Genomic DNA, 27193 nt, shown 5'->3' on the forward strand with positions numbered 1-27193 from the left:
AGCTACAATTTCCCATAGTGAGACATCGAACGGAGTGTTATGAATGAGAACTATAGGTTACTTACGTAACCCCAGTTCTCAGAGTAACATGAAGTGAGATGTCTCACCAAACGGCCCTCCTTGCTATGGTGAAGCGAGAAGAGGTGCTTATTTTTGAATGACGCATGCGTCGTGGCGCAAGCTACTTATAGGGGTGAATTCCCTGACGCTGACGTCAAGATCTCCAGCCAATCAGGATTGGCGTAATGAGATTGATGCTTCTGTTTGCTCCGCGATGAGGCGCATCCCATAGTGAGACATCTCACTTCATGTTACTCTGAGAACTGGGGTTACGTAAGTAACCTATAGATTTAAGGCCTTATTTTTTACTAAAACGGTAGTAATTTAAGTATTATACCAATACTTTGATTGTTTAAAACTTTAAATGGTTGACATTATATTCTAGAAACAAAGTGGTGGTGAACAAACACAGGGACCATTTTCTCGAGGTTGCACTGTATTGGTTTATTTACAAGAAAATACATCTTCATCTTTTAACATAAAGTGACCTTTGCACATGATTTTTGAACAAAATGACTTTTATGCCGATGTACCTCTCTTAGTTCTAAGGTTAAAGAATATAGATTCCTACACATGCACAATGAGATCCTAAAAACGGAAGTCTGAGCTACTGTTCCAGGAATTAAACATATAAAATAGTTATATATATATATGGGTTTTGATTGCATACTGTAATTATGCAGTAACTACAAAGTGTAGTTATCCCTGGCCTGGAGAACGACTGTACTCATGGTAATCCCTTGATCTCATCTTTCTGTCATACACCAACATTTTCACTCTCCCAGTGTCCCGGTTCACACACCACATGTACAGTAAATCCCAATTCAATGCAGTTCTAAAATAATACAAAATAATTGTATGCACGATCAACACAATTATAAAATCATCATTTATCAAACACAAAGCAATCTTGTATGAGCTCAGCTGACCCATGTTTTCATTTTCTTCATAACCTTTAAAGATTCTTTATCAAACATCATAGATACATTCAATCTCTTAATAACACAAGGGCAGACAAAATAATAAACTTTTAGTATGAAAATGTGTTAAGTGAGGATGTCATTACAGTATATAGCCTATAGTCAAGAGTAGTAGGGCACTAAATGCCTAACATCAGTGGTCAGTAAGCTATCTTAACTGGATTCTTAAAGCAGTAAGAAATGATGAGGTGCCATATTAACATATGAAGTCAATGTAGACTTTCCCTCCACCTTGCAATTGGCTTAGAATTAACTTCAGTCATGGAAAAAATTACTGGCCTGCAATAACGATGTGTGACCACTCGGGGGCAGCAGACACAAGCTAGCATTAACCTTATGCTAAATGTTAACATCCTTTTAAGTGGCTATTACAAATATTTTAGCAAAGAGTGACCTTTTTACACATTTTGAAAATATGTAGCAACATTACATTTAAGTTTGAAGTCATATATTTCCAATATATGTTTAGCACTAACAGCTGAACATTTAGCTGCTAGCTTAATGTTACACTTGTCTTGTTCACTAGCTAGCTAGCTGCTAACTTTGTATATTTGTCAGGTATGCCCATTGATGATATAGGAATTCTGATCATAGCCCCTTTAAAGATATTAATAAACAAGATTGCATGTCCTGTGCACAGGATGCTAGAGAGCAAGTGATTTCAATGTAAATAGTTTAGCCTCAGCTAGGCTCAGTGTTGTGTCAAATTAGCCTAATTTTAGCCATAGGGCCTACATTAAATTAAAACTAATTGGTAATCCTTTGAGAGAACATGCAGCACAAAACAAACCATATTAGGCAACTCAAACCATAAGAAAATTCATGAAAAAATTCAATTTTGACCAAAAAAAAGAATCTATAACGAAGGAAAATAAAACATAAGATACAGCACCTCATCGTTTGTTACAACATCCTTTCAAGATACAAAAAAAAGTAGTATTTCAGACTTTTCACTTGCCTATGAATGTTAGACATTGTGTGCTCTTTAGCTGACCTCTTGTGCCAGTGACACTTGGCAGACTCCGTTTCATTCAGCGGCTCGTCTGGCCTCCTGTCAACAGAGACTGACTGACAAGCAGATAACTGATTTCAGGTCAGGAACAGCAGTACAGAATGCTGTTGAAAAGACTTACGGTAATGCCTATGATGCTCTTTTCCATACTAAATGCAAGTGTAATTATTTGCAATCCAGATAAGACAATCAGTGGGCAATCCAGTGACTTCCCCCTTTAGATATTAAGGGGATGAATTGACATTTCTATTTTTTCTTCACCAGTCAGGTTTTTTGGGGGGAGCGGGGTTCCACATTATGCTATCCTTCTGGAACCTAGCAACCTTAATCCTGAGTATAACAGGGCTGCATCCAACTGATATTACGTCCTTTTTCTTGAACTGTACACTAAAAGCCAAAAGGGGAGGTGGCAAAATCTGAATGGAGCAAAGATGTAGCGCTTTGGCTCAAGCCCCAGCGCCATCTAATAAAAGACGTGAGGGAGGGTGATGCAGTTCAAGCTTTAAACCTTAAAAGATGAGTTGTTTACTTATTTGTCTACAGACAATCACAAGCCAGTTTAAAATAGAGCTGTGCACTTCTTCATATACCACTAATGATGTGACTGATTGTCCATTTTCTGTTAACAAAACACCAGCTTACGTAAGCTTAAAAATATCAGGATAAAGACATTAATATTTCATCAAATATTTTTGTGCTTTCACACATTTGATTGGTTTTGTAATATGATACTTTATCATTCTTGCCAATCTCTATGCCCAATTACAATTATAAAAACTGGAAAATCGAACTCTGCGTGCCTCTGGTGAAATCTGAAAGAATATAAATTAATAGCAGAAACATCAAAGATACCCTGTTCTATTTCACTCAGGACAATCTGGGAGGACAAACAGTCTCATATACTTTTGCTGACTCGTTCCGCAGGACACAGGTCTGAACCACAAAAGGGACAAATTGTAAAAGTAGCCCCAACCACAGCTTAGAACCACCAGAGCACACAATTTATACCATATCCAGCAGAAATAAATGATGTTTGTAATGTAGCAAACAACTATTTCACAGTATCACAACTTCAAGGTAAGTTTCTGTCAACAAACATGGAGGCTAAATTATATTATGTTCCTGTATGTAACTAAAATGTATGCAAGCTAATTTACTGAAGTTTCCTTGAGCTGAAAATGAAAGCTCCTTTAACTGTTCATATTAGCTATAGAACCAACAAGCATTTCAACATAATATTTAGTATTATCTAAAACATATAAATTCATGTAAACACTCTTAATGATATTGAAAGATAATCCATTCTAAAAAGTGGACAAATAAAAGAGGGAGCACAGCAATATAGCGTCATCCATCATCAAATTAATATGATATCTGCTTAAAGTAAATTAGCATATATGTGATTATGCTAGTTTGCAGCTTAACAGGCTAGTTTTTTTGAAGGCCTCTTAAACTCATTGTATTTGTTGAATTTAGCAGAAACCTATAGTTTTGGAGTCAGACCTGCGTCACTGATCGCTCTGATAACAGACCCTAGATTAGCTTTTTCTTTGTTGTCTGCAACTGAGCCTATATGAGCGGTTCAAGGGTCCTAACAAGGGTGAGGTGTAAGAAAAGGGATTGTACAGCGGTTAGGTACACCAAATCAAACAAAAGGCATAGTGACATTTTGAAAAATAGTCTCTTCTGACCTCTCAAAACCAAGAGGTCACATTAAGGTCAGTAAAAGCTCAAATATACTGCTAAATTATAACAAATGACGATCCTGCACGACCCGGTATACTGGGCGTGGAATACTGCTTTGGATATTATAAAGTGGTTCTAGATTAAAACATTTGCCAGCTAAAATGCAGCTTGTTCGACAAACGGAAACAGCCCTCTAGAAGCAGAGTAAAGTGCTACAAAACAAATAAATTATCTTGGTTGATTATTCTGTTTTTGCCACTTTGAACTGTGGCAAATTGATCTTGAAAAAGATGAAACCAAACGTTTTAAAAACTACAACCCAGTACGCAGTCGATGTGTGTGAGAAGGGGTGATAATACTGAATCCACTTCACTCTCTTCGCCTCCACTTCTCGGCATTAAGTGGGCCAAAAGAGAGATTAAAAGACGAGACAGGGGAGAAAATAAAAAGCTGAAAGGACTGGTATTAAGCGCTCCTGCTTATGGTACAAGGCTCGAAGCTAAAGAAACAAATCTAAATAAGCAAAAGAAAACGAAAAGAAAGCCTGAAAATAACTAACAAATCATTCTTTCATTGCCTTTTCTTCTCCTCCTCCCCCACTTTTCTTCTCCTCTTCTTATACCCTCTTGATTCGTCCCCCCTCTGGGCCTCTTCCCCCTTCCCTCCCCCTCTCTCTCACTCCTCGGATGTTTTGAGAACAGAGTCGTCTCCCAGGATCTTGCAGAGCTCGTTGAGGCGATGCTGCATCTCGGGAATGCCGGCGAGCTGAGTCTCCAGTCGCTGTTTCTCCTCGGTGAGGGAGAGGCGTGTCGCAGTGTCCAGTTGCTCAAAACGCCATCCTCCCTCACCGTCAAACTGCAGCAGGTGGGTGTGGAACTTCCTGGAGGCGGAGAGGAAGTATTTAAATTTGGCAGAGAGGTATGACATTTCTTAATTTAGTGTGTATCCTATACACTAGAAACTCTTGCGTGAGATGTGTCTTACCACAGGGAGGGTCTGTGTGTGATGGAGAGCAGAGAGATGCCGGAGTCCTTAGCAGTCTGGAAAATCTTTCCCTCCACGTCAATGCTCACAGCGCTGGTGCACTCATCCAACAGTGCATATTTAGGCCTGATATACAAAAGGAAGGGCTGTTTAATTATAGATTTCCATAGTGATCAAATAATCTGCAAGTAGTTAACATTTACTGTAACACTAGATTAAAGGCACACTTAAAATATTTGCATTCGCATACATAAAAACAGGAAAAACAAGACTATTATTTTACTATGTAAGTATTGATTCTACTGTTCAATAACTTATGTTAAACATGAAAAGGTCATATAATCTACTGATGAATTACATGTGCACAAAGACTTTCAGACAACCAACTATTTATCTTAACCTTTTAAGTGATAGCCTTATGAAAAAAACCTAAAATAATATATAGTTAACAATAATTAAGGAATAGATAAGGCAAGCAAGAGTGCACCAACATGCTAGCTACTGGCCTAATGCTAACGTCAAAGCGGCAATATGCTAAGAATGCTAACATGCAAACATTTAGCAGGTATAATGTTTACCTTGTTGACCTTCTTAGTTTAGCGTATTAGTATGCTAACATTTGCTTATTAGCAAGCTGTGGCTAAGGGGAATATCAATGTCAAATTTTAACCTGATGCGTGAGATTACAAAAGTGGGAATCACAAAAGTAAATTCAAATAGTTTTTAGAGTGAGGGGATGTCTGTATCAAAATGCAATGTCTATCCATATAAAATATAAGGGTGATGTCTGATCTAACCATTAGACAGTGCTATATGTGAGCCGGGCCTGCTAAAAACAGGTTTAATGTTTGAGTCAGTGGGTGGCTAACGCTCCAGGTGTGTCACATGACCTGGCCTCAGCATAATGGCTGACAACAACGATGCTGCTTCTCCTTACCTGTGGTAGAACATGCGAGCCATGCCCATCCTCTGCTTCTCGCCTCCTGACAGCACGTCCTTCCAATCCAGCTCAGCATCCCAGCCTGAGCGTGAAAGAAGACATGATTTAAAACTTCTGCTACTAATGTGGTATCTGAATATAGACATTGGGACATTTCATCTAAGAAATAAAGTGCATAGAAGTATTTTAACTCTGGGATACATTAGCTTGTTACATTAGGAGCCATGCACTGAATGATTAAAATGTAAACAGACAGGTTTGACAGACAGCTGTTATTATCCAAAGACATTTCAAATAAAAAGGCAGAGCGCGTGATGTTTGTTTAAAGGTTTAACCAGTCTATTTGCCCTGCGTAACAGTGATGCAGCTTTCTGCAGGACATTTTTTAAAGACTTAAGAGAAAATTCCTTGCAGCAATGCATGTGTGCCAACATTCAAGACTAATCCCTAACTGCATATGTGTGAGTTTATTTGGATGCGGGACCTTTCTCAATATTTTCACAGAGCAGCCATTCACACATTAAGCAGCTCTGAGCTTTGTACGAGTGTAAGTGGTTCACAACAAAAGGCCTGTTTGTTTGGCCATGTGATGAGTGGCTGCCAATTAACTAGACACTCAAGTTTAGACAATACCAGCAATACTAGAGTGCACAGGATTAAGATTCATGCTGGTTCGCTGTGTTTACATAACCTAGTCTGTTTGATTTCAGGACACCAGCAAACCTGCTCTGCAGATTCAATGTGCAGGGTGCATTGCAAACATTTACAATGCAAACAAATGAGCCTTTAACACAGAAAGGATAAGAGACAATCCTTGGACTTGATTCAACTTGTTGTCCTGGCTTGTGGTTCATTTGTCTCTTGGATATTTTTGTTTATTCTATCTACACAATGACTCATTTGTCTAGTTTTGTCAATTTATTTTGTTTAATTTATGGTTATTTTATCTGCTGGTCATATTCTTAAACTGTACTGTCTACTTTAGGTAGGTTTAACTCATCAGAAAGTTATAAGCTATATTTCTGTTCTTTTCTAACGTTTTCAACATATTATTTTCACTTGAATCACACAAATCCACACCTTGGTAAGTATCCTTAGTGTTACTGTCTTACCTCCCTCCCTGGTGACGATGTGTTTGAGGTTGACTATGTCCAAGATGGTGTCCAGGTCCCTGTCGCCGAAGCCTCTGGAGGCCATGTCCTCCACCGAGTCTGGGTAGATCACTTGGTCCCTCAGTGTACCCATTGACATGTATGGCCTGGTGAAACACACACACACACACACCTTAGCCACTGACTGTTGCTTTGCTAACCCTCATTTCATTAAGGGCTCCAAACAGAGGACAAGATAGGTGTTTGTGAACAAAAGGGCACTTAAAAACAAGACTTCAAAGAGAATCATTACGCTTATGTTAGATCTATTATCTTCGGGTGTTGGATTATTTTACAGCTGCCTGCTAGCGTCCCCCTATGTATAAAATATTCACTGCTCTGCAGGAGGGGGTGACCTGAGTCAGAACTCTAAGTGTAAGATTACACTTGATGATTTGTCTAAGACAGGTTCAGTTCAGTTTAAGGGCTACACGAATCTTACCCGTTAAGTTGAGAGCATTGACACTAAAACCCTTTCTTACGTCTTCAATATATGTTCTAATTCTATTCTAACTGACTCTTTAATATTGGGCAAAAATAAGGACTGTGGGGACACGTGTTTATTGTTTTATCCACACACTAACGACACTCAACTCACTGTTGAATGTCTGTGAAAGGTATAACAAAGCAATTATTCTAATTGAACGTATTTCAAGCCTTGTCTGGTTGGTAAATATTTCACTGTGGCCAGAGCTCTGGTTTCTCTTTGTAAACCACACACAGATCTTGTTACAATGGATTAAATTACAGGTTAGGCTCGCTGGTACAATGATCAAAGCTTACAGTTGTTTCGGTACAGCAGCTGAGGGATATTTAAAAAGTGTGTGTTTTTGTGTATACCTCTGAGGGATGTAGAACATGTGTTTAGGAGAGGGTTTGTATAGGCGGCCACCGTAGACAGGCCACAAGCCACTGAGGATCCTGAACAAAGAGCTCTTCCCGCAGCCGTTAGGCCCCGTGATCAACAGGTGCATGCCATCCTCCACCTGAGATTGAGAGCAAACATATTAATCCCATTTAAGATGAGTCAACATCAGTATAATTAAGATTTAAATGCCTAGAGAGATAGAAAGTGGGTGTTAAGCTTTGAAAGACAGGATTTAACTACTCAACATTATACACAGAAGATCTGAAATGTCAACAAAGAAAGAGCGGCAAAATGTTTCCCGTTTAAACCTTCTGAGCAACACCTTAAAGCCAGGTTTAAATGTTGTAATTATCTATTTAGCCTGCAGCTAACAGGGACGCGGCACACCACATATTATTGCTTTGTGTTTCTTACAGTGCAGCTGCATGAATGCATGAACCTGTATTTATATATTAAGCCAAATGCTAGTTAGCTAAAAGTAATGAATAAATGATTTTATATCAGTTAAAAGGTAATTAATTAATTATTTGATTGGAGTTAAAAGTAATAAACAAACAAAATAAGCTACAAGTAGGATATTTTACTTTTAAATAATTAGCTAAAATTGAAGGATACATTGATGAAGTTGCTAGCTAAAAGTAATGCTAACTGTGGAAATAGTTAGCTTTGGATGTATGAAATGGATAGCTACATTTGAGAGTTAACAGTTGAAATAATGTTGTTAAATATTTTAAATTAGGTACACTTTCAATTACAACAACAAGATTGTGAACCACGTAATTGAAGTGTGTAAGAATACATATATACCGATATGTAGCTAGCTAGCTAGCTAGCTAGCTAGCTAACTTAGAAGTAGCTGCTGCAGTGGATTTGATGCTTGGACTGTAAACCCTTGGATCGGCTATAATCTCTCAGAACGGTGTGCTCTTTTGTGTTTGTTTCCAGTGTTTATAGTAAGAAAATCGTGTAACCACGTAGATCTGAAGAAATTAAGAAACTATCTAGGTGAATGGAAAAAATGTCATTAAATATGGAGCATAAAGAAGAAGAAGATTCAACTTATTGTCATTACGTAGTACAGGTACTATGTAACAAAACGGTTTCTCTGCATTTGACCCATCCTAGTGTTAGGAGCCGTGGGCTGCCATTATGTACGGCGCCCGGGGAGCAGTGTAGGGAACGGTGCCTTGCTCAGGGACACCTCGGTAGCACTTGGTCTATCCAGGACTTGAACTGGTGACCTTCCAGTTGCCAAGCCAAGTCACTATGGACTTCGCCACCACCCCCAACACAGTGTCAACAGATTTCCTCCAAGCTACCAGCTCAATGAAGCTCAGCGCAAGTTCTTTCAGGAAGACTGGGTTTATATACATTCACTCCGCAGCTGCATATAATCAGCTCATCACGGGCGTTGTCTATAACCCATTACATTCACCTCATTCTCCAGCAGCTAATCACTGCCATCCACCTCCTTTCATCATATCCAGTGCCAGGAGAGTTCATCCAAAGACCTTATCACACCTCCTCTTCATCCCATCTCCTCATCAAATCCAGATCTTCAGCATCATCACCAGTGTCTAGACCCCGAGGGGTTCCCTATATGCTCACGGCTGCATTTCCCCCTTTAGATATACGATTTACGGATTGGGGTCTAATCGACAAAGACTGAACATTTATCATATGACATGTGTCAATAAATGTTGTTTAAACAAAATGAAGTCTCTCAAATAGCTGTTAAAAAAATAGATCTAAAACTAGATCAGTGCAGTCCTTACTGAGGTGTGATAGCATCAGCTGCTATTTAAATGCAATACTCCAACAAGAGATTCTTTCATTTTCTTTTTTAATGAGGCCACAACATCCTCTCCAGTTCATTACAGAAGCCAAAATCCTGAGGGAAGGTAACACCCACAAGGATGCATGTGTTTCTTAAAAAGACCAAAGGGGATTCTTTTTAAAGATAATAAACTCTACATAGACTAAAACAACCATCAGTGAGTCTGGTGGCAGAGTATGGATCAGAAAGCTGAATACACCATTCATGTTAATGGGTCATATTAAGTGGAGTTGGAAGAGAAATTAAATTATGGGAGCTGTCTCACCTTGACGTTCAAGCAAGACACTACTACGTCCCCGTTGGGTGTAATAATTGGGACATTTTCACACACGATGCCATTATCCACATCTATCACTTCACCTGTAAAGAAAAACCAGAGAGACAAAGAATGAGTGAAGTAGAGCAGAAAGTGAGGCTAGACTGTGGGATTATACAGTTTATAGCAAGAATTATGGGTTGAAAAGAAAAGAAATCCCTCTTATCTCTTAGCTTAACTGTGCTCTATCAAATGGGTATTTTCAAAGGGTATTTATGCAAGGATTCCAATCTTTGACCTTGCGTACTGGCAATCGAGGAATGTATTGAGTTTATGCACATTGCCCCAGATAAGGGTTTGGCTAGTTGCAAAGAATCTGGACAGAAGTGTATATTTTGCTACAGTTCACTATGAGTACCTTACTATATCTAAGTTAGATTGTGTAGAGAGGGGTTGATAATAAATGTTGGATATTTGGGGTTATTTAAGTTCAAACAATGCCATGTGACCAACCAACCAAAGCCACTAGCTCACCCCATGCTCCAGACTGCAATGGTGGTAAAGGTTTGCCCAACATAGCAACAGTAGCTAAGTGTGTGTGTGTGGTGACTCCGTTTCAGTTAATGTCGATACAGAAGGAGGTGTGTGTACAGCAGAAGAGGCTAACCCTTTATCTCCAGCGGTCCGTCTATGTGCATCTCAGGCCTGCTTTTCTTCTCGTCTCCTGTGGTGGATGATAGAGAGGAGCGCTTGTAAACCCCCCTCTGGACGTCCTCAAACACCTCGAACATGTTGTGCACCCGTGCAGTGTAGCCTGCCAGCTCCGTGACCTGTCCCAACAAACAACACAAGGGTCAAAGGTCGTTACGGGGTAATGACAGGTGTGTTCTGAAATAGGTCACTGTCAAGGCCATGTGCTGATAAAAGTGTGTGTGCGGCAATTTGTGTGTGCATGTTAAAGCACTGATTCTCAGCAGTAAGAAGTTAATACACTTAGAACAATTGTTATTATAATGTGATTAAATTATATATCCACATGTTATGTCATCCATCACACCTGAGGGTTGTGAGGACTACTTTGCAAGGGAGCAGAGGGATTAGCGGTTAGCTAAAAGTAATACATATAAAGTTAAAATGGATAGCTAATAGTAAAGAGTTTTAATATTTTGCTAAACATGATTGAAAACTGTTGCAATTGCTATAAGAATAAGATAATTGGATACAGTTAGCTTAAAGTAATAGCTAATTAGCTCAAATATAGCTGAAAAAGAGAGTTTAAAGTATTGAATAGCTAAATGTTTTGAAGTGTTAATGTTAGCTCAAAGGAACATTGTAGAAACAAGAAATACAAATAATTAACAAAAGGTTTAACTGTTGTTTGTTTGCCGTGTTTTAAGTAAGAACATTGTGTAAGCAAGGTGCTTATGGGTAATGATTGTATAGAAAAAGTGTCATAAAAGACGACCAACCAAACAGAATATATATTAAAAAGTGCTATTGCATCATTTTTAGGATGAATAGAGGGGGAGATGTTGAGATTTTTACAGCATGAAATTATGTAAATACAAGATAAACACAAGCATTTAGATATGAAAGGAAAAGTGTCAAACAAGGAGTGTTTTGAAAATGAGAAAACAAGAGAAAAATCAGCCTCTTTCTTTGGCTTTGGTGTTGCACCCTGCAGAGAGACAATGCCAGCTGTGGACACAGCGTGATTATATTAAACAACAAACACCAATTCTGGGAAATTCAGACACCATCAGGGGCTTTAAAGATGTGACTGGCTCAAACAAAAATTAAACCAAAGAGAGGATACAGATAAGAATAGAGACGAGGATTTCATTAAGTCATAAACAATTGTCGATTTTGTCGTGAGGAGACTAGACAGATGTTCTCTGATTTAAAATATATATATTTAAAGATTGTAAACATGCAGTTTTGTTTTGCAGCATCGATCCAAAGATATAAAAAAAGACATCTGTTAAATGCATTTCTCAATATTTTAATAAGAGTGACAAATCAGGGACATGAAATGACTTATGTGCCGGTTGCCAAAGAGATTTGTAGAGATTGCAGTCTGATTTACAATTCCACACACCATCACTTCTGTGTCTTGTGCTCTGTCATTACCTCACCACCTTACTATTGTGAATACTGAATTAAGTAATATCATTATTGGACTGCCTCCCCTTAACAATTGGGATCCATCCTTGATAACACTCATGATAATGCACATTCTTGACCAAAACTATCATCAAAAATCAGCAATCTTACAAAACCTATCCCCACATCTAAGCTCCACCAATTGGAGTAAGTGAGTTAAATAGGAGCTACCAAACAGATGAAAATGCCCCAAAAAACAACATCAATACATATAAAACTGTCCTCCCCCATTTGTCCAAAAAGAGTCCGAGCACATGCTGCGAGGGAAAGTGAGAAATAGATGCAGAAGTGCAGACTGACAGATCAACAGATGGAGGATTATTCACAGCTAAGCTAAGCCCCAGGGGAATGAAGGAGCTCTTGACAGTTGACTGACTGACACACACACACACACACACACACACACACCAAACCGCTGGCTGACCTACAGAGACATAAGGGTGGCAGTCTTGAGGAATCAGTGGATATAAAAAGTTTGTGTGGCTTATGCAGCATAAGTGTTGTTCAAAGCTTTGATGAAGATATTGCATAAAATCTCCAGATAAATATTGGACTTTGAGACCCACTTTGCACATGTTTATTGACAACAACTAATGCTGTTAAAAGAAAACAACATAGCCCCCAGAAGCTAATAGCTAGAGCTTACTTCCAGATTGGGATAGAAAACACTTTTAAAGAACAAAAAGAAAAGGCTAATCTGAGTATACAAGATGATTAACATACTGGGATACGCCGGTACAGGGTATATGCAGGAATCCTGAAGTCAAATTGAATACCTTTTAAGACCCTTTCCATACATTTTAAGACCTCATCGCAACTTCGAGTTCTAACCGGTTACATTGGCGACACACTTTACCTCACATTTACTATATTGATTGTAAGATAGCACAACTAAACAGAGTGCAGACAGACTGCTGAAGCCTCCTCTCCACATGAACTTCAACCTCTCTGTGAAGCTCAGGTTTAATGCAGTATGCTGCTTTGTTGCTTCTGTACTCTGTGCTCTTTCATTCCAGTCAAACTCCTCAGAAACCATTAGAAACCAGTATTTAGCCAATAAACAAAACAATTGACAAAACTTTGAACTATGAAATATATTAAACTTTGGTGAGCTTCAGCGGGGTAATGCCATATGAGCTCCCTCACAAATACCCAGGGGTTAAATTGGGCTGGGGCTGTCCGGGGCCAAGCCCGGCACATAGGACGATGCTCTGACGTCATCACCCTCACACATTAGTCATATGTTTACAAAAAACGATATATATGTTAAGACTTTTCTCGTTCTTAATATAGACTATATTTAGGGTCGATATGTGTTGACCTTACTTTAAAATAGCAGATCTCTGTGACCGGATATAGTTTGGCTTAGACCCCGGCCCCACGAGGACGCATACAGTAAAACGCATACGCAAACGCAAAAAAGTCTTCCGTTCACACGCATTCGATTCATTAACGTGTCCGTTCACACGCATTCGATTCATTAACGTGTCCGTTCACACGCATTCGATTCATTAACGTGTCCGTTCACACTAGACAGCTGGAAATGCTGGAAACGCTGTAGTACATATGCCAGGCCTGTAAGTGGCGCTGCTGCCGCCACAAAATACACCAAAAGCAGCGAAGAAGACCCCGGAGCATGGTTGTCATGGTTGCCCTTCTGTTTATTCTCCGCGGTGGACGGTGCGTTCTCCTGCTGTATATCTCTCAGGTAGTCCACCAGCAGAACCCCCCCCCCCCACAGAGCGGAGCAAGGCAACGAAACTTAAAATAAGAAGCAGCATTTTATGGCACGCTATGCATGGGGCCACCTTGAGGGGGTCTCCCGACATGTTGTTTCAGTAAATTAAAGGGTGTTTCATGTTGTCGTTGCTGTGGACCTTCTTAATACCTTGGAAAATGCCGTTTAATACTTTTTAATAGCTTTAATTTTCGCTAAATTGATTTATCAACTTTTAATACTTTTTAAGACCCCGCGGACACCCTGATGCCATAGGCCTGTTTGACCACTCACATATTAAACAAACACACATACCGTGATGTCATGAGTCAGCGTTTGGAGGCATGAGACGGAAATACATCCATCACTGGCCTGCTGCCTGTAGTTGCACACGCTCAACTCTAGGCCTTGCATGCAGGGGCTTGCTGCTGCACATGTGACACTGTGTGCATGCTAAAACTTGAACCCTCCAGCGGTGTGCTTTACGCAAGAAATTTCCAAAGAAATTACAGTCGTGACAATCTCCTCTGCCACAGGTTTGCACATTACTGGATTCAAATTATTCTCTTGCAAGCTGCTCCCGTTTCCTAAGATTTAACTGCAGTTTGAGCCTTCTGTGTGTTTGTAAAATGTAGCTGTGTGTGTCTGGCCATGCACATTCTCGTAGGAGTGAAGTGGTACAATGGGAAGTTTTTGAGAATAGTGACTCATGCTTGAGGAAGCAGTCACTAGCATATTTAACAGAGTTTTGATTCCTCCTCCTCACAAGTAGAGACAGAAATGCTATGCACGATCCACCTTGCTCAAATAACATATACTGTATGTTAGTATGGAAATGGCTGCTTATGAGTTAAAGCAGTAACAGCAGACGGCTGTTCACCATCAAGTGCAATCAAATCCTCTTACAGACCTCAATGCAGAAAGCATGAATGGGTCTTGCTATTTTTCTGGATTAAAATGCAGTAGAGATCAGTGATTTTGCCCTTAACGAATAAAGCCTTTTATACACTTAATTTTTTTTCAGTCAGACCTTAAATAAATTCCTGTGTTTACAAGTTGAAAGTAGGGAGATGGATAAACAGAATGCCAATCTGTGCATTCATCCGTCCACCGCCCACACATCTTTTCGACCACTTTCCATTTAAACCTAGGCCAGTGAAGTGACCCGACCACCCATGATTAAACAGCTGTTTATCATGTGAATGTCTCCACCTCTAGCCGTTCAAATTATTTATATAAAAAATGTCCTAGCTCACACAAATTACAGTAGTGAGAAGGATCTGGGACTTCAATGTGCAAGACCTGGATAAAGGGCAGCAATTAGTTGATAGTTGTTTAATCTGAAAACAATTTATTTGACTTATCTCTTGGCCTATAAAATGTCAAAAGGATTAGGGATCGGCCGATATTCCGCATTTGACCGATTATCGGTATCGGCCTTTTAAAAAAAAATCAAATTGCCGATCAAGCTTTGGCTGCAGTCACCACTCTCTCTGTACACGAGCAATGTCCCGCCCACAGCGCTATCTGATAGGCTATTACTGAAGTGTCAATTAACACTGAAGATTTTCCGGGCGGGAGCCAGCCAGATAGGCGGGACTTTCTCAGATTACAGGCAGGTGCGAAGAACGCAGACTGAAGCAAGCAGCAGCGCCGAGCGGCAGAGCCATACATGTTTTTCGAAGGTAAATCAGTTGAAAGCCGAAATTCAATAAACATCCCAATTCCCTATGCTGATGTTGCAAAAACACCACGATCTTATGATCCAATTCTCAGTTTCCCAGTTACAAAGGGACGCGGGAAGTCAGTCAGAGTTGGGTGTGCGTGCAGCGTCTCGCAGCGGAGTAACTGTGGTGCGGGGGGTCTGCGAGTGGAGCCTCGCAGTTTTTCAGGTTGATATGTGAAGCTCATTAGCTAGCCAACATGTATCTAGCAAATGTTAAGCAAAATATTAGAAGTGAGGCTACTAGACTAACGTTAGGTCTACTGTGATAGCCTCACTTTTAATATTTTGCAAAACATTAGCTAGCACTAGTGTTTTGCAGTTGCTAGCAGCTTATTGGGATTGTATGCTAGATAGACAGGCATTGTTTTGATATAATACATTAAGCATTATTGTTAGTTAAGGCTGCAGCCCCACTTTTAACTCTCTGTCTCTCTCTAACTCATTGCAGATGGCTGCACTAAAGAAAAGGGCACAGAGAGGAAACCAGTTGTAAGATGTTTAAAAGTTCATTAAACATAATATATGCTTAAATGCATTTCAAAGAAGTTGTGTTGGAGTTTGTGTTATTCTACATTTTGACACCAAGATTTTCTGATTTTACTGCAAATGTATATCGGTTCCAAATATCGGTTATCGGTCTCCTTGATTACTAATAATCGGTATCGGCCTTGAAAAAGCCATATCGGTCGATCCCTACTTCAAATGCCTTGTTTTGTCTGATCTAAATCCCACAACTCATAGATATTGCATTCACAATGAGATCAAACGGAGTGAAGCTGCAAACGCTGACATTAAAGAAACTAAGGAAAGGTTATACATTGTTTGTTTTCGAACAGCTACATTCAAAGGAGGGTTGAAACGCCAAAAGGCAAACAAAGACACTGCACTCCAGCAGAGCTTCATTAAAATCAGCCAGCAGCGTCCTCACCTCTTTGTAGGACGACATGATCCTCTCGATGGCGTCAGCCCCTGAGGCCAAGAGGTTACGGGCGGTGGTGAAGGCCTCTGTCCTCTCGCTCACCATCGTGTGTGTCCGTCCGTCTGCTGTTTCTAAAAAAGGACAAAAGACTAGGTGTGAGAAACACTAGAAATATCTTAAAATAAGCAACAAAAGAGATCAACTTCCCATTTGCCCTCTCTGGATTCTCTCACATTTGCACCTACGAGCATTGGGATGCCATGGAGATTTGTTATTTAAATCAGCAGTGACACCACAACACAGTGCTCGTCGGCGAACAAAGGGACTCAGATGAAATGTCATCGGGGAGGTGTGGGAGGCTGCTTCTGTTCTCACACATGCTAATCAGCCCTCTGCTTGAGGAGGAAGCAGTAGCTGTTGGTTTGGAGGTGCTAATGGGAAATGTGTTTCCACCAAAGAGTAAAATAGTGGCACTAAAAACTAGGTACTGGACAAACATTTATATTCCCTGTTTGGTTTGTGGCACATAGTGTTAATTTCGTTGACTAAATCTATGACGAAATATGTTCGTCAACGACCTTTTTTTCCATGACGAAAACGAGACGATGACGAGACGGCACCGACGGCAGTAAACAATAACTGTAACGAAATCATCATGCAATATCGTTGACGAAAAGTGACGAGACGAAAATGTAGTTCACTAAATAAAAACTATGCCAAAATCTCTCTTTACTTTCGTTGACGAAAAATGAGGAGACTAAATATTATCAAAGATAACGTTACATCTCTGATAGTCAGTTTTTCTCCCAGCAGTTCCATTTCCGGTGCTGCGGCAGGGCAGCAGCTGTGTGTGTCTGCGGTGCGCTCGGCGGTAGATTTGAATTACACCGGGCAGCGGCACAATATGAACTGTCAGGAAGACTCGGGTCTAACTCATGGTCTAACTAACCTTATTTAACAGAAAATGAAATGGCAACAGGGCTTGGGAGCAGTGGTTGCACTCGCGTTAACCGAATACCCCCCCGTCAGCGCGAGTGATTGATAAATTGTGCACTCGACGGATAATAATGGATTATGACGGAAATGTTACGATCCGTCAAAATGACTGACAACGAAAAAGTCTAAAGCCACCACTGCTTGGGAGAAAGAAACAATGTGATATTTGGGCCCATTTTCGCTACAATGAGGCGGAGAAAAAAAGCGAATGCATTGTTTTATCAGAAGGGAAGCAATGTGGCCAAAACACAGCTGGTAAAAACACCACAAACCTGAGCAGATACTCTCTGCAAAGCTTCTTAATCATTCAACCTGTGTTTTTCATCAAATAAGGACAAGATATAATCTTATTTATTTATATATGCTAAAATGACAAATTATTGGTTTTGGCTAGACTAGTTTGACTGAAATGTTCTATATAATCTGATGACTAAAAAATACTCAACAGTTTTTATTGACAAAAAGTAGACTAAAATAATTAGTTTTCTTTGACTAAAATAAGACTAAAATGCTCAGACTTTTAGTCGACTAAAACTTGACTAAAATGTTTACTGTTTTAGTCGACTAAAATAAGACTAAAATGCTCAGACTTTTAGTCGACTAAAACTTGACTAAATAAAAACAGGATGAAGGTGACTAAATATGACTAAAACTAAAAAGGAAATTTAACACAGGACTAAGACTAAAACTAAATAAAAAAATAGCTGACGAAATTAACACTAGTGGCACATTAGGGCATCCTTACTGTTATCAGCGAAGCCGGTGGCCGTGATGATCGGCACGGCAACCATGACGAGCCCACAGGCGCTCCACACATACTTCATGAGGAACTGCTCGATCATGATGTACCACAGACGCTTGGACAGGATCAGGTTCATCTGGTCCGCCAGAGCTCGGTAGCACTTCTGCAGCTGACGCATCTCCACCTGCAGAGGTCAAAATCTCACAATATTTAATCACTCCCTGCATTACTGTGATGAAATAATACTGGGGGCGGGACCTTTCAGTTTATCTTCGTCTGAACCTGTATTGATTGAGGTCCACTAGGTGTAAATATAATAATAGGATGGAGTTATGAACTTTGTTACTTGATGTTGCCAATCAAGATAATCTCTTATCTTATGTAGGTGGACAATACTTGTAAAAGGGCCAAAGATATGACTGAGGGTAAATAAAAGAGAGTTGAAGTTAATATTTGTTTGATAAAGGTGTGGTGTAGACTAACTATGATGGACATTTAGACCATATGGCATTCTAACCCATGGTCTTTTATTGGAGCATATGGACGTACTATTGTGGATGTGTTTCTAGTCTCAAAATGTAATAACCACCAATATTTCGTTTGTAATAATGTGCAAGCCTGCCAAAACAAATGCAACTGCAGATCCAGACCTGCATACCTTGTGTCCCCTGTAGAAAGCTATCTCTTCCGCATTAGCAATGATCCTGGAGTGCACATAGCGCAGGTAGCCCTTCCTGTGAGCCTCCTCGGCCACAAGCTTGCCAAATTTGGGCGAGCAGGCCCGGAGCACCTTAGCCGTGACAAAGACCACCAGGCCGGCCAGCAGGGTGGGCCCACTGGCGTTGGCCCCCCTGGATCTGGCGGTCTGGATCAGGGTGTAGGAGGTCAGCATCACGTCCAGAATTGGCTTGGTGAGGTTAGAATAGAGGTGAGCCACGGATTGGGAAAACATCATGACGTCCTCAGTGAGAGACTGGTCCGGGTTGGCGAGCCTCCCGTCCATGTTGCTGACTCTGTAGTAGGTCTGATCTGTGAAGTAGGTCCGATATGCATGGTTCACCAGCCGGGTGCGGAAGGCCAGAGCCAGCTTGCACTCCAGGAACCGGATAACGCTGTTGACGAACGTGGCCGGGATTGCAATGAGGAGCCATTTCATCAGCTGGAAGATGAAGCTCTTAGGTTCCTTCTCCACTATCGTTTTAACTATCTTCCCGTCCAAGGTAGCCACGTAAATAGACAAAAACGTCCTGGATATCAGCGCCACCGAGTGCAAGGAGAGCAACACGAGCTCTTTGGACACAAGCTTGGGGAAGAGGATTTTACCAAGTTCGAGGATCTGCCTGAAAAATTCCGCATTTACTCCAGGGGATGAATTCTTCTGCCCCGCAGTACATATTTGTTTTTTTCCCACACATGTAGCACCGTTTTCCGCCTTTGATCCCCGGCGATTATTCCTGTTTTCTTTGTTTTTTCTGAGCTGCCTGCAAATTATGGGGTACAGTGTTTTGACACCGTAAGCAGCAGCTGCAAGAAACACGGCTCTCTTCGCCGCAGCCGTACGGTCCCACTTTATTTTGGACGCCGCATCGAGGATGTTGGACATTTTTCTAACGTTAGTCGTCTCTTCGTACAATCCTTGCAACACCCATCCCCCAAAACCCGACTCACCGCGTCGACATGAGTAGAAAGAAGGTCTTCTTGTGGTTGGATTGATGTAAAGCGAGCCCGACTCATGTACCGCTACATCCTGCTCTTGTTCTACCAGTGGGAAGAAAGCAGGACCAATTGCAATGTACTTCCGGTGTACCGTTTTCAAAATAAAAGCTGACGGTCAACTTCCTCTGCAGTACAATGTCATACAACTCTGATTCAACTGCGTGGCTTCTAACATGAATTTGCTTAACTTCCTGAATAACTGTAGTTTTTCTCAGTGACTTGACGCTCCTTATTTCCGCCCTACGCGTTTGCAGTTCCTTTATTATTGGTCATGCCCCCAGCGGCAGAAGACGATTGGTTGCAACTTGCGTCACTGGACGTAACAAAGTAGTCTGAACAGTCTGCACAGTTTCTACTGTATGGCGGTATCGTTGTTTGATGGTAAACAATGTCATGGGACAGGCATTATGTAACGTTATTCAGAAAAATATAACGTTGTACGCAAAATACACCGCTTACCAATTTAACAAAAGTGGGCAAGGAATTATTACACCTTTTCATAAGGATGTTTTAAGTGGCGCGTGACAGTATAGTTTTTGTTCCTCGTGCAAATCTACCTTCTTAATTAGTCGAACGTTACATCTCTACCTAGCAACACACATTTAGCTAGCTAACGTAGCTTTACCAATGTGAACTTTTACACTGGCATTAGTATAGTGTTTATTGTTTCACTGTTCGTTTTCTGATAGATACAGCTGTTGAAAATGAATTGGGTCGGGGGCTCAAGGTAAGAGAGGGGGAAATGTTCAGTCTCATACCATTAATGTTCGTGCTAATGTAAACGTTAGCTAGGTAACGCTAACGTTGTAACGATTCTTATTACAGGAGCAGGGTTGTTATGAAGAATGATGCAAAAAAGCAGAGGGTGAGACAGCCAGTAGTGGAAAGTAACTAAGGACATTTATTCAAGTATTGTACTGAAGTGCTACATATTTGTACTAGTTTAATTGAATTCCACTTTATACTTCTACTCCTTTACATTCCAAAGGCAAATGTTGTAGTTTTAACTCCACTACATTTATTTTATTAGTTTATTTGTATATAACAACACTTGATAGATATGGTATAATGCATGCATATTATATACAACTGGACTACTATTCTCTACAGTACTTTACATATCTACATTTTGTCCACATAAACAATAATACAATGCTCTACAAGTAAACACAGGATAATAATATAACACTGTGAAACGATCTATTCTGCATAACAAGTACTTTTGATACTCAATACATGTAGCTGATAATACAACTGTACTTTATGTAATTCTGAAATTAGCAATTGTGCAGAATGAGTAATTTTAACGTTTGTACTCAAAGTACATTTTGATGCTAATACTTGTGTACTTTTACATATATGACATTTTTGAGTATTTTAAGATCATAGTATTTGTACTTTTACTTAAGTAAAGGTTCTGAGTACTTCTTCCAACACTGGATACAGCTAAATACAAATTCCATGACTACACTAGACAACAGTTTTAAACTTTGTCTTAGTCTACAGTAATGTTCTTGGTTTGCTCTTTTACTCAGGAGTTTTTTGAAAAGAGGAAAATGCAACAGAAGTTGAAAAACTTGGGAATGGCTCTACCTGCATCTCCAAAAGGCACTAGTGCTGGGAGCATGGACCTGGTGACATTATTTATCGTCAACCAGATTGCTTCAAAAAAAGAAATTACAGGTGAGAAGTAGCAGCTATGCAAGTAAATAATGACAGTTACCAAAACTCAAACTAGGCTAAAAGTGAGAAAATATAACACAAGTTCAAGAGAAAATAATGAAGTGTAACCCCATCCTCTGTTTTTATGTCAAACTATTTAATGTTGGAAAACTACCAGACATTGTAACAAACTATTAGCAAAGGGTTAATTGAGAAATGCAGTATATGTTTTTCCCAAATTATTAAACACTAAATAACCCTTTTGCAAATATGTGGCTTATATATATGTATATACAGAACACATGACTAAAGTTATATCTATCTACCAATGCCTATGATCATCAGTACGTATGGAAAAGGATGTAAGTAGATAATGTGTTTTTCAGATCCTCCAAAAGTGGCGGTTCTTGGCAGCTATAAAGGAGGATCCAAGCATAAGAGAAATGAGCTGCTGGTTCTCCCAATGAGCCCGGGCTCACCTTCACAGCTGAGTCTTGTCGAGGGCCAACCTGAGTACAGGTAGACCTGCTTTCATTTCATTTTGTTCACATCACCCAGATCAATATAGAATAAAAGGTTCATACAGCACATTTTACAAGTTATAGAAACTGTCCCAGTCCAACTTCATGGCGTGTGAATTAAAAGTCCAATCTGTGGTTTTTGTCTGTATACAGTCAGTTGTTATCAACATTCATTGTTTATATTCTGTGTCAATGTCTAGTGTTCAAGGAATTAGGAAAAGAAAGCATATCATTCCACAAGGCTTCAAGTGTCGGCAGGTTAGTCACTCTCCAGCTATTCATGTTGCAATTTCTTAGCACGAGAAAAGGTAATGTGATTGCACTGTTGCCAAACAGCATAAGCCCCACTGTGTTGACTTTGCTTGGTTTGGTTTTCCCACAGTCCAAAAACATGCAGGTGGGGTTAAATGTAATCATAGTTGGACCCTCTGGCGTTAAACGTTATTTACTGCTCTGTCCCCAGTTGTCACCAGTGCTGGAGTCAGTTTACTCAGACAACAGTGCATCTGACTATCTTCCACCCATCACCGACCCCCTCAGCCCCTTCTCCACCTCCTCAGCTTCTTCAGGCCAAGGTGGTGTTGCAGTTTATAACAATATTTGAATGAATTAAATGACACATTATTAACTGTGCATATCAGTCAACTTAGGTCTTATCAAACTGTCTCCTCAGGTTTATTCCCCCTGCAGATGAACCTCCAGCAGAGAAGCCAGATGCAGCTTCCCCACTGCTCCCCCCCACCCTGGGACACCTCAGGGCTGAAGCAGACCAAGGTAAGGAAAAGAGAATATTCTTTTTATTTTTAAATATATATCTCACATTAAATGTCATCACAATAGGTCATGGTTACAGTTGCTTTTATTACATAGACATGTGATCCTTTAACTCCACATGGAGCTTAATAGGCTTTGGATTGACTGCCTGACATTGAACAAAATGCAACAAACTATACTACTTAATTAAATGATGCTGGATCTACTTCTCCAAGTGTCAGCAGTAGTATCTTAGACACAGATATTTCTACGAGCTAGCTTCACTTTTGTGGAGGTTTGCATGACAGTGCCTTCCTGACAGGATGCTACTTAATACACAATTTATTTTGCTAGTTTCAGCCTTTCTCCCTACCAAGAGTAATGGAGAACAGTATCTCGTGGTCCTGTGGATCAAAGACCCCTCTCTACCAGTTGAAAACCCCCACAGCTGCAGAAGTCCTGTTTGGAAGTCCAAAGCCAGAGTGAGAACTATACTACAAGTTGACAAACTATTTAAAATTCTGACTCAACCCGGTCATTTTGTAGCACTCAAAGCACATGTTTATTATCCCAGCAACACAGAGGCGATGGACCAAGGAAGACGTGGTGTCTCCTTCTCCCTTAACCAACCAGAGGGCGAGGAGGCCATGTTGGACTTCACCCTCAACCAATCAGAAACTGAGCAGCAATTTGAGGGAGAGGTCTTCAGAGGCTTCAGTACTGAAGAATGTGAAGAAGAAGGTAAACACTTCTTAAAACTTGCATGTCATCAGAATCAGAAATCTTTTTTTTGTCCTTAAATTAGGCTGACATTAAATAGATAAAGCAAACGTAAGTACATAACCATTGTCAAATTAAAATGCAGCATAAGAAAAGTAATGGCTTTCTTGTTGAGGTTAACGTGATATTTCATTCCAGCTGCTCATTACGGGAGAGGTCCATCAAAGATTTATCTGAAAGACGAAACACCAGCCGAATCCTCACAGTACGTCTTCACACATTAACTATATCAAACATCTTTTATCATTGATATGTGATGTACTTTGTTTTTATGTTTTGTTATATTTTTCCTTCACTATCAGAACTGTCCCTGACTCTCAGTGTATGGAAGTGGAGGACAGCGACCTCATACATGTGAGTGTGCTTAGTTAGTGGTCCTTTAACGCCACCAGATGGTAGAGTTTGTAACTACAGTCTGTGGAACCTACACAAATTAAAATCATTTAAACAATACAAATCTGCTGGACAATTAAGAAAATGTGAACTGATTCTGGAATCATCTGCTGTATCAAGCTTCTAACTATCGCTTCTAACAAGCTTCTAATGTCTCCTGATAGAGGGATATATGGGAACTGTGCACAGTGTAGGCAGATGCAGTTTACATGTTAATTCTGTTTCATTCACAGTTCTCCAACTGCACTGACATGAACCTTTGTAAGTGTCTTAAGCATCTCCAATTAAGCCCCCCATTTGATGTGTATATGCTAGAGAAAAGACAATACATTGAAAAGGTTTTTTTTCTCTCACTCCTGCAGCATGTCTTGAACACAACAATGTCCTCATGAATGGCTGTGAATACTCGCCAAGTCACTCTTGTAGGAGAGGTTACCTCAGTTCAGACTCAGATGATGTAAGTGAAGTTACACTTGGTGAAATGTTGTACATCTTGCTTCAAATTCAACTCAGAATAAATCTACTTCAAACATTTTACAACATTAAGAGTTATATATTACATTAAGATGTTTGAACATGTTAAAATTAGGGCTGTCAAACGATTAAAAATTGTAATCAGATTAATCACAGCTTAAAAACTAATTAATCATGATTAATCACCATTCGAACTATGTCCAAAATATGCCATTTATTTATGTATATTGTTGTGGGAATGGAAAGATAAATGAAAGAAGGCGGATATATCCATTTAACATACAGTATCTATGTTTATTATAACATTTTTCTGCGTGTCAAAATGAAAGACAACCCACACACCTATCAATCATCAAACCGTGGGGTCTTAATTCATTACGTGTTGATTTCTATCAACGGGGGAGTACTTCAGGAAAGTCGACAGAGGGGGGGGGGGGGCGGCGGCGGCTAGTGGAGTACTTCGTGACCACAGAGTGTGAACGTTGTGATCAGCTGTTTTAGCGCAGTTCTCCAGTGAAGGGAGGGGGGGAAGAGAGTCTCCCTCCGCAGCCGGGTGGTGTAGTTTTGGCACAATTCCGTTGTACAGACCGACGTTAACAGCAGCCCTGTCTGTGCACACGGAGACCGACTCTGTCGTCCGGTGATCTAACCGCCTTCTGGAAAAGCTTCACAAGTACGTCGGTACGCAAATGCGCTTTGTGACACAAGTGACGGTACGCATTTCAGAGAGATTACGCACATAACCTGCGTACCAGTTATGTGCACCCCTGTACTACAGCAAAAGTATTCTCCGTCGGGACTTCCTGCAGCAACACCACGCCGTTATCAAATATGTTCTATTGAGAAGACGATCACTACGTGACAAAAGTTTTCAAAACCGTGGCTACTGAAATCCATCTTACTAACTGCTGTCTGTGCAATTTACTCCGCGAGTTGGCAGACTTTATTTTGCTTACTTTAACATCATTTTTCATGGTGGGGCTTAGCCATTTCTTGGTATGGGTGTAGCCTACCCCAGCCATACCCTGGCGCTGCCACTGGTGGCACACGGGGCGGGCCATTCTGCACATGCGTTAAATGCGTTAAATATTTTAACGCAATTAATTCAAAATTAATTACCGCCGTTAACGCGATAATTTTGACAGCACTAGTTAAAATACATAACTGAGCTAAACGAATAAGAAAACCATGCAAACCTGCAATAAAAAAACACCTAATTAAATGGGCCCTATTATGCTTTTTGGGTTATTCCCCCTTCCTGTGGCTCCTGGCTAGAGTTACACCAAATGTTACGTGATAGGCTAAGGGGTGGGACATCTCTAAAAGCTGTTGACCAATCACCAAAGAGGTGTTGCAGCACAGGCAGTATGAGAAAAATAAATCACTTTTTGAACATAAAAGCATGGAAACATGCCACAATAGAGGCACAAAACACAATTATGAAACCAGAGAAAAGCATAATAGGGCTCCTTTAAATATTTCAGTTCCAAAATGCAGTGGGAAGAAATAAAAAGCCACAGTAGTGTAGTCCTAATTATTCAGTTTTGTTTTATTATTTGACAACTAACTTGTATTACTTTTAATTAATTTAAAAATGAATAAACAAAGAGTGGAAGAAGTGAACATCCCCACAGCTATATTTATAAGATCATCATTATTCAAAACAATCAATTGCAATACTTGCATACAAAGGATCCCCCAGGCAACACATGTCAGCTATAGTTATCACTTTAATAACAAAACTAAATATCCTGTGCCCAGTGCCACTGATTAATTGCTTTTCCCATGATGCACTGGATTAACCCAGGGATAATGTGACTGCTGTGTTTCCCTTTCTAATTGTATTTTAGGAGGAAGAATGCTGTCAGCCATATCTCCAGGCTTCCTCTTCGTACCCGGCCTGTTGTGCAGAAAGCTTAAACCCAAACCCGGTCTCACAGGGGAATCCAGAACAAAGGCACATAAAGCCCCGCCCCCTCACCCCGCTCCTGAAACCCCAAAGCTTCAGAGATAAACAGACACTTATGGAAAACATATCTTTCCCAGTTCTTTCCCCTCAAGCCCAGTGCTCCGAGATGTGCAAATGCCAGAAAAAAGCCAATGAAACTCGAGACGCTGGAACTCAAACTGCTGCTGTGACATGTGACGCTGAGACTCAGTGCAGCGCTGCTGAAGACGGTGCAACCGCTGAGTTTAACTGGTGTGTGCCACCTGTTGATGTGTCAGTGCAGCATCCCGCCACAGGGAGGCAGACTGACGCTGCCGCAGAGAAGACGCACACCGCTTCAACAGGCAAGGCTACAAGTGGAGAGAAGCTCACGCCCTGGGTGAAAAAGAAACCCAAGGCTGGTTCCCTCTCAGGCAGCAGCATTATAAACAATATTGATGGGAAAGTGATCCTACAGAAACATTTTCTAGATGCTCTCAGCGTGACAGATGGCAGAGGTACAATGTCAGAATTTAGACCTTTTGATTTATATACATTTCTTATTATTTACATTCCACTGAACAAGACAGAAATTAACGTTTTCTTCCTCTTGTTTCTGATTCAGGTAAGGGCAGGGATGAGGGAGAGCGACAGGAAAATGGCCGCCTGGTGAAGGACCTCTCTAATGAAGCGAGGGAGGAGGTCACATCTGCTAGCAGGGCTAACAGACTCTCAGAAGAAGCAGAGACACTTCAGGAAATAGCAGACATACTGCTCCTGCTCAGACAGAGGAAATAAGTTATGTAGATGCATGAAAGCAGAAAGAAAACATGCCTGTTCTGTGCATTTATTCAAGAGCGTTAACAGTTTATTTAAGCGTATTCAGTGTTTGTTCTAAGACACATTGTGAAATAAAGCCCCAAGGCGTTA

At 40.4% G+C, this 27193-nt stretch overlaps 2 protein-coding genes across 5 annotated transcripts; one reads left to right on the top strand and one right to left on the bottom strand.

Annotated features, from left to right (window-relative positions):
- Positions 1–483: 483 nt before the first annotated feature.
- On the bottom strand, positions 484–19819 carry LOC117558272 (ATP-binding cassette sub-family D member 2-like). The gene is made up of 10 exons (XM_034234328.1): positions 18696–19819; positions 18041–18221; positions 16309–16430; positions 10442–10604; positions 9784–9878; positions 7654–7799; positions 6775–6920; positions 5660–5744; positions 4723–4848; positions 484–4618 (listed from the first exon to the last, which is right to left on the bottom strand). The coding sequence occupies exons 1-10, from the start codon at positions 19638–19640 to the stop codon at positions 4414–4416; spliced, it is 2214 nt and encodes a 737-aa protein (XP_034090219.1). The 5' UTR covers positions 19641–19819; the 3' UTR covers positions 484–4413.
- LOC117558274 lies at positions 19674–27192 on the top strand. Of its 4 annotated transcripts, none has more exons than XM_034234332.1 (15): positions 19674–20480; positions 20579–20618; positions 21289–21436; positions 21802–21934; positions 22137–22194; positions 22400–22511; positions 22610–22710; positions 23044–23171; positions 23264–23430; positions 23608–23674; positions 23772–23823; positions 24096–24123; positions 24225–24319; positions 26187–26781; positions 26889–27192. In XM_034234332.1, the coding sequence occupies exons 1-15, from the start codon at positions 20458–20460 to the stop codon at positions 27059–27061; spliced, it is 1920 nt and encodes a 639-aa protein (XP_034090223.1). In that variant the 5' UTR covers positions 19674–20457; the 3' UTR covers positions 27062–27192. The 4 variants fall into 4 exon arrangements, with proteins under 4 accessions (XP_034090223.1, XP_034090224.1, XP_034090225.1 ...); XM_034234333.1 differs by having other exon boundaries at positions 23050–23171; XM_034234334.1 differs by lacking the exons at positions 24096–24123; positions 24225–24319.
- The last annotated feature ends 1 nt before the right edge of the window (position 27193 follows it).

Source organism: Gymnodraco acuticeps, unplaced genomic scaffold (genome assembly GCF_902827175.1).
Source record: "Gymnodraco acuticeps unplaced genomic scaffold, fGymAcu1.1, whole genome shotgun sequence".
In the NCBI taxonomy this organism is placed as follows: domain Eukaryota; kingdom Metazoa; phylum Chordata; class Actinopteri; order Perciformes; family Bathydraconidae; genus Gymnodraco; species Gymnodraco acuticeps.

Excerpts from the sequence above, each read along its gene's own strand:
- LOC117558272 (XM_034234328.1), bottom strand. The coding sequence starts at position 19,640 with ATGTCCAACATCCTCGATGCGGCGTCCAAAATAAAGTGGGACCGTACG. Across the intron at positions 16,431-18,040 it reads CACCGGCTTCGCTGATAACA|AAACAGCAGACGGACGGACA; the intron begins GTAAGGATGCCC and ends GTCCTTTTTTAG. Across the intron at positions 10,605-16,308 it reads TCATGTCGTCCTACAAAGAG|GTCACGGAGCTGGCAGGCTA; the intron begins GTGAGGACGCTG and ends TTGTTGGGACAG.
- LOC117558274 (XM_034234332.1), top strand. The coding sequence starts at position 20,458 with ATGAATTGGGTCGGGGGCTCAAG. Across the intron at positions 23,431-23,607 it reads TGAAGAATGTGAAGAAGAAG|CTGCTCATTACGGGAGAGGT; the intron begins GTAAACACTTCT and ends ATTTCATTCCAG. Across the intron at positions 26,782-26,888 it reads CAGCGTGACAGATGGCAGAG|GTAAGGGCAGGGATGAGGGA; the intron begins GTACAATGTCAG and ends TTTCTGATTCAG.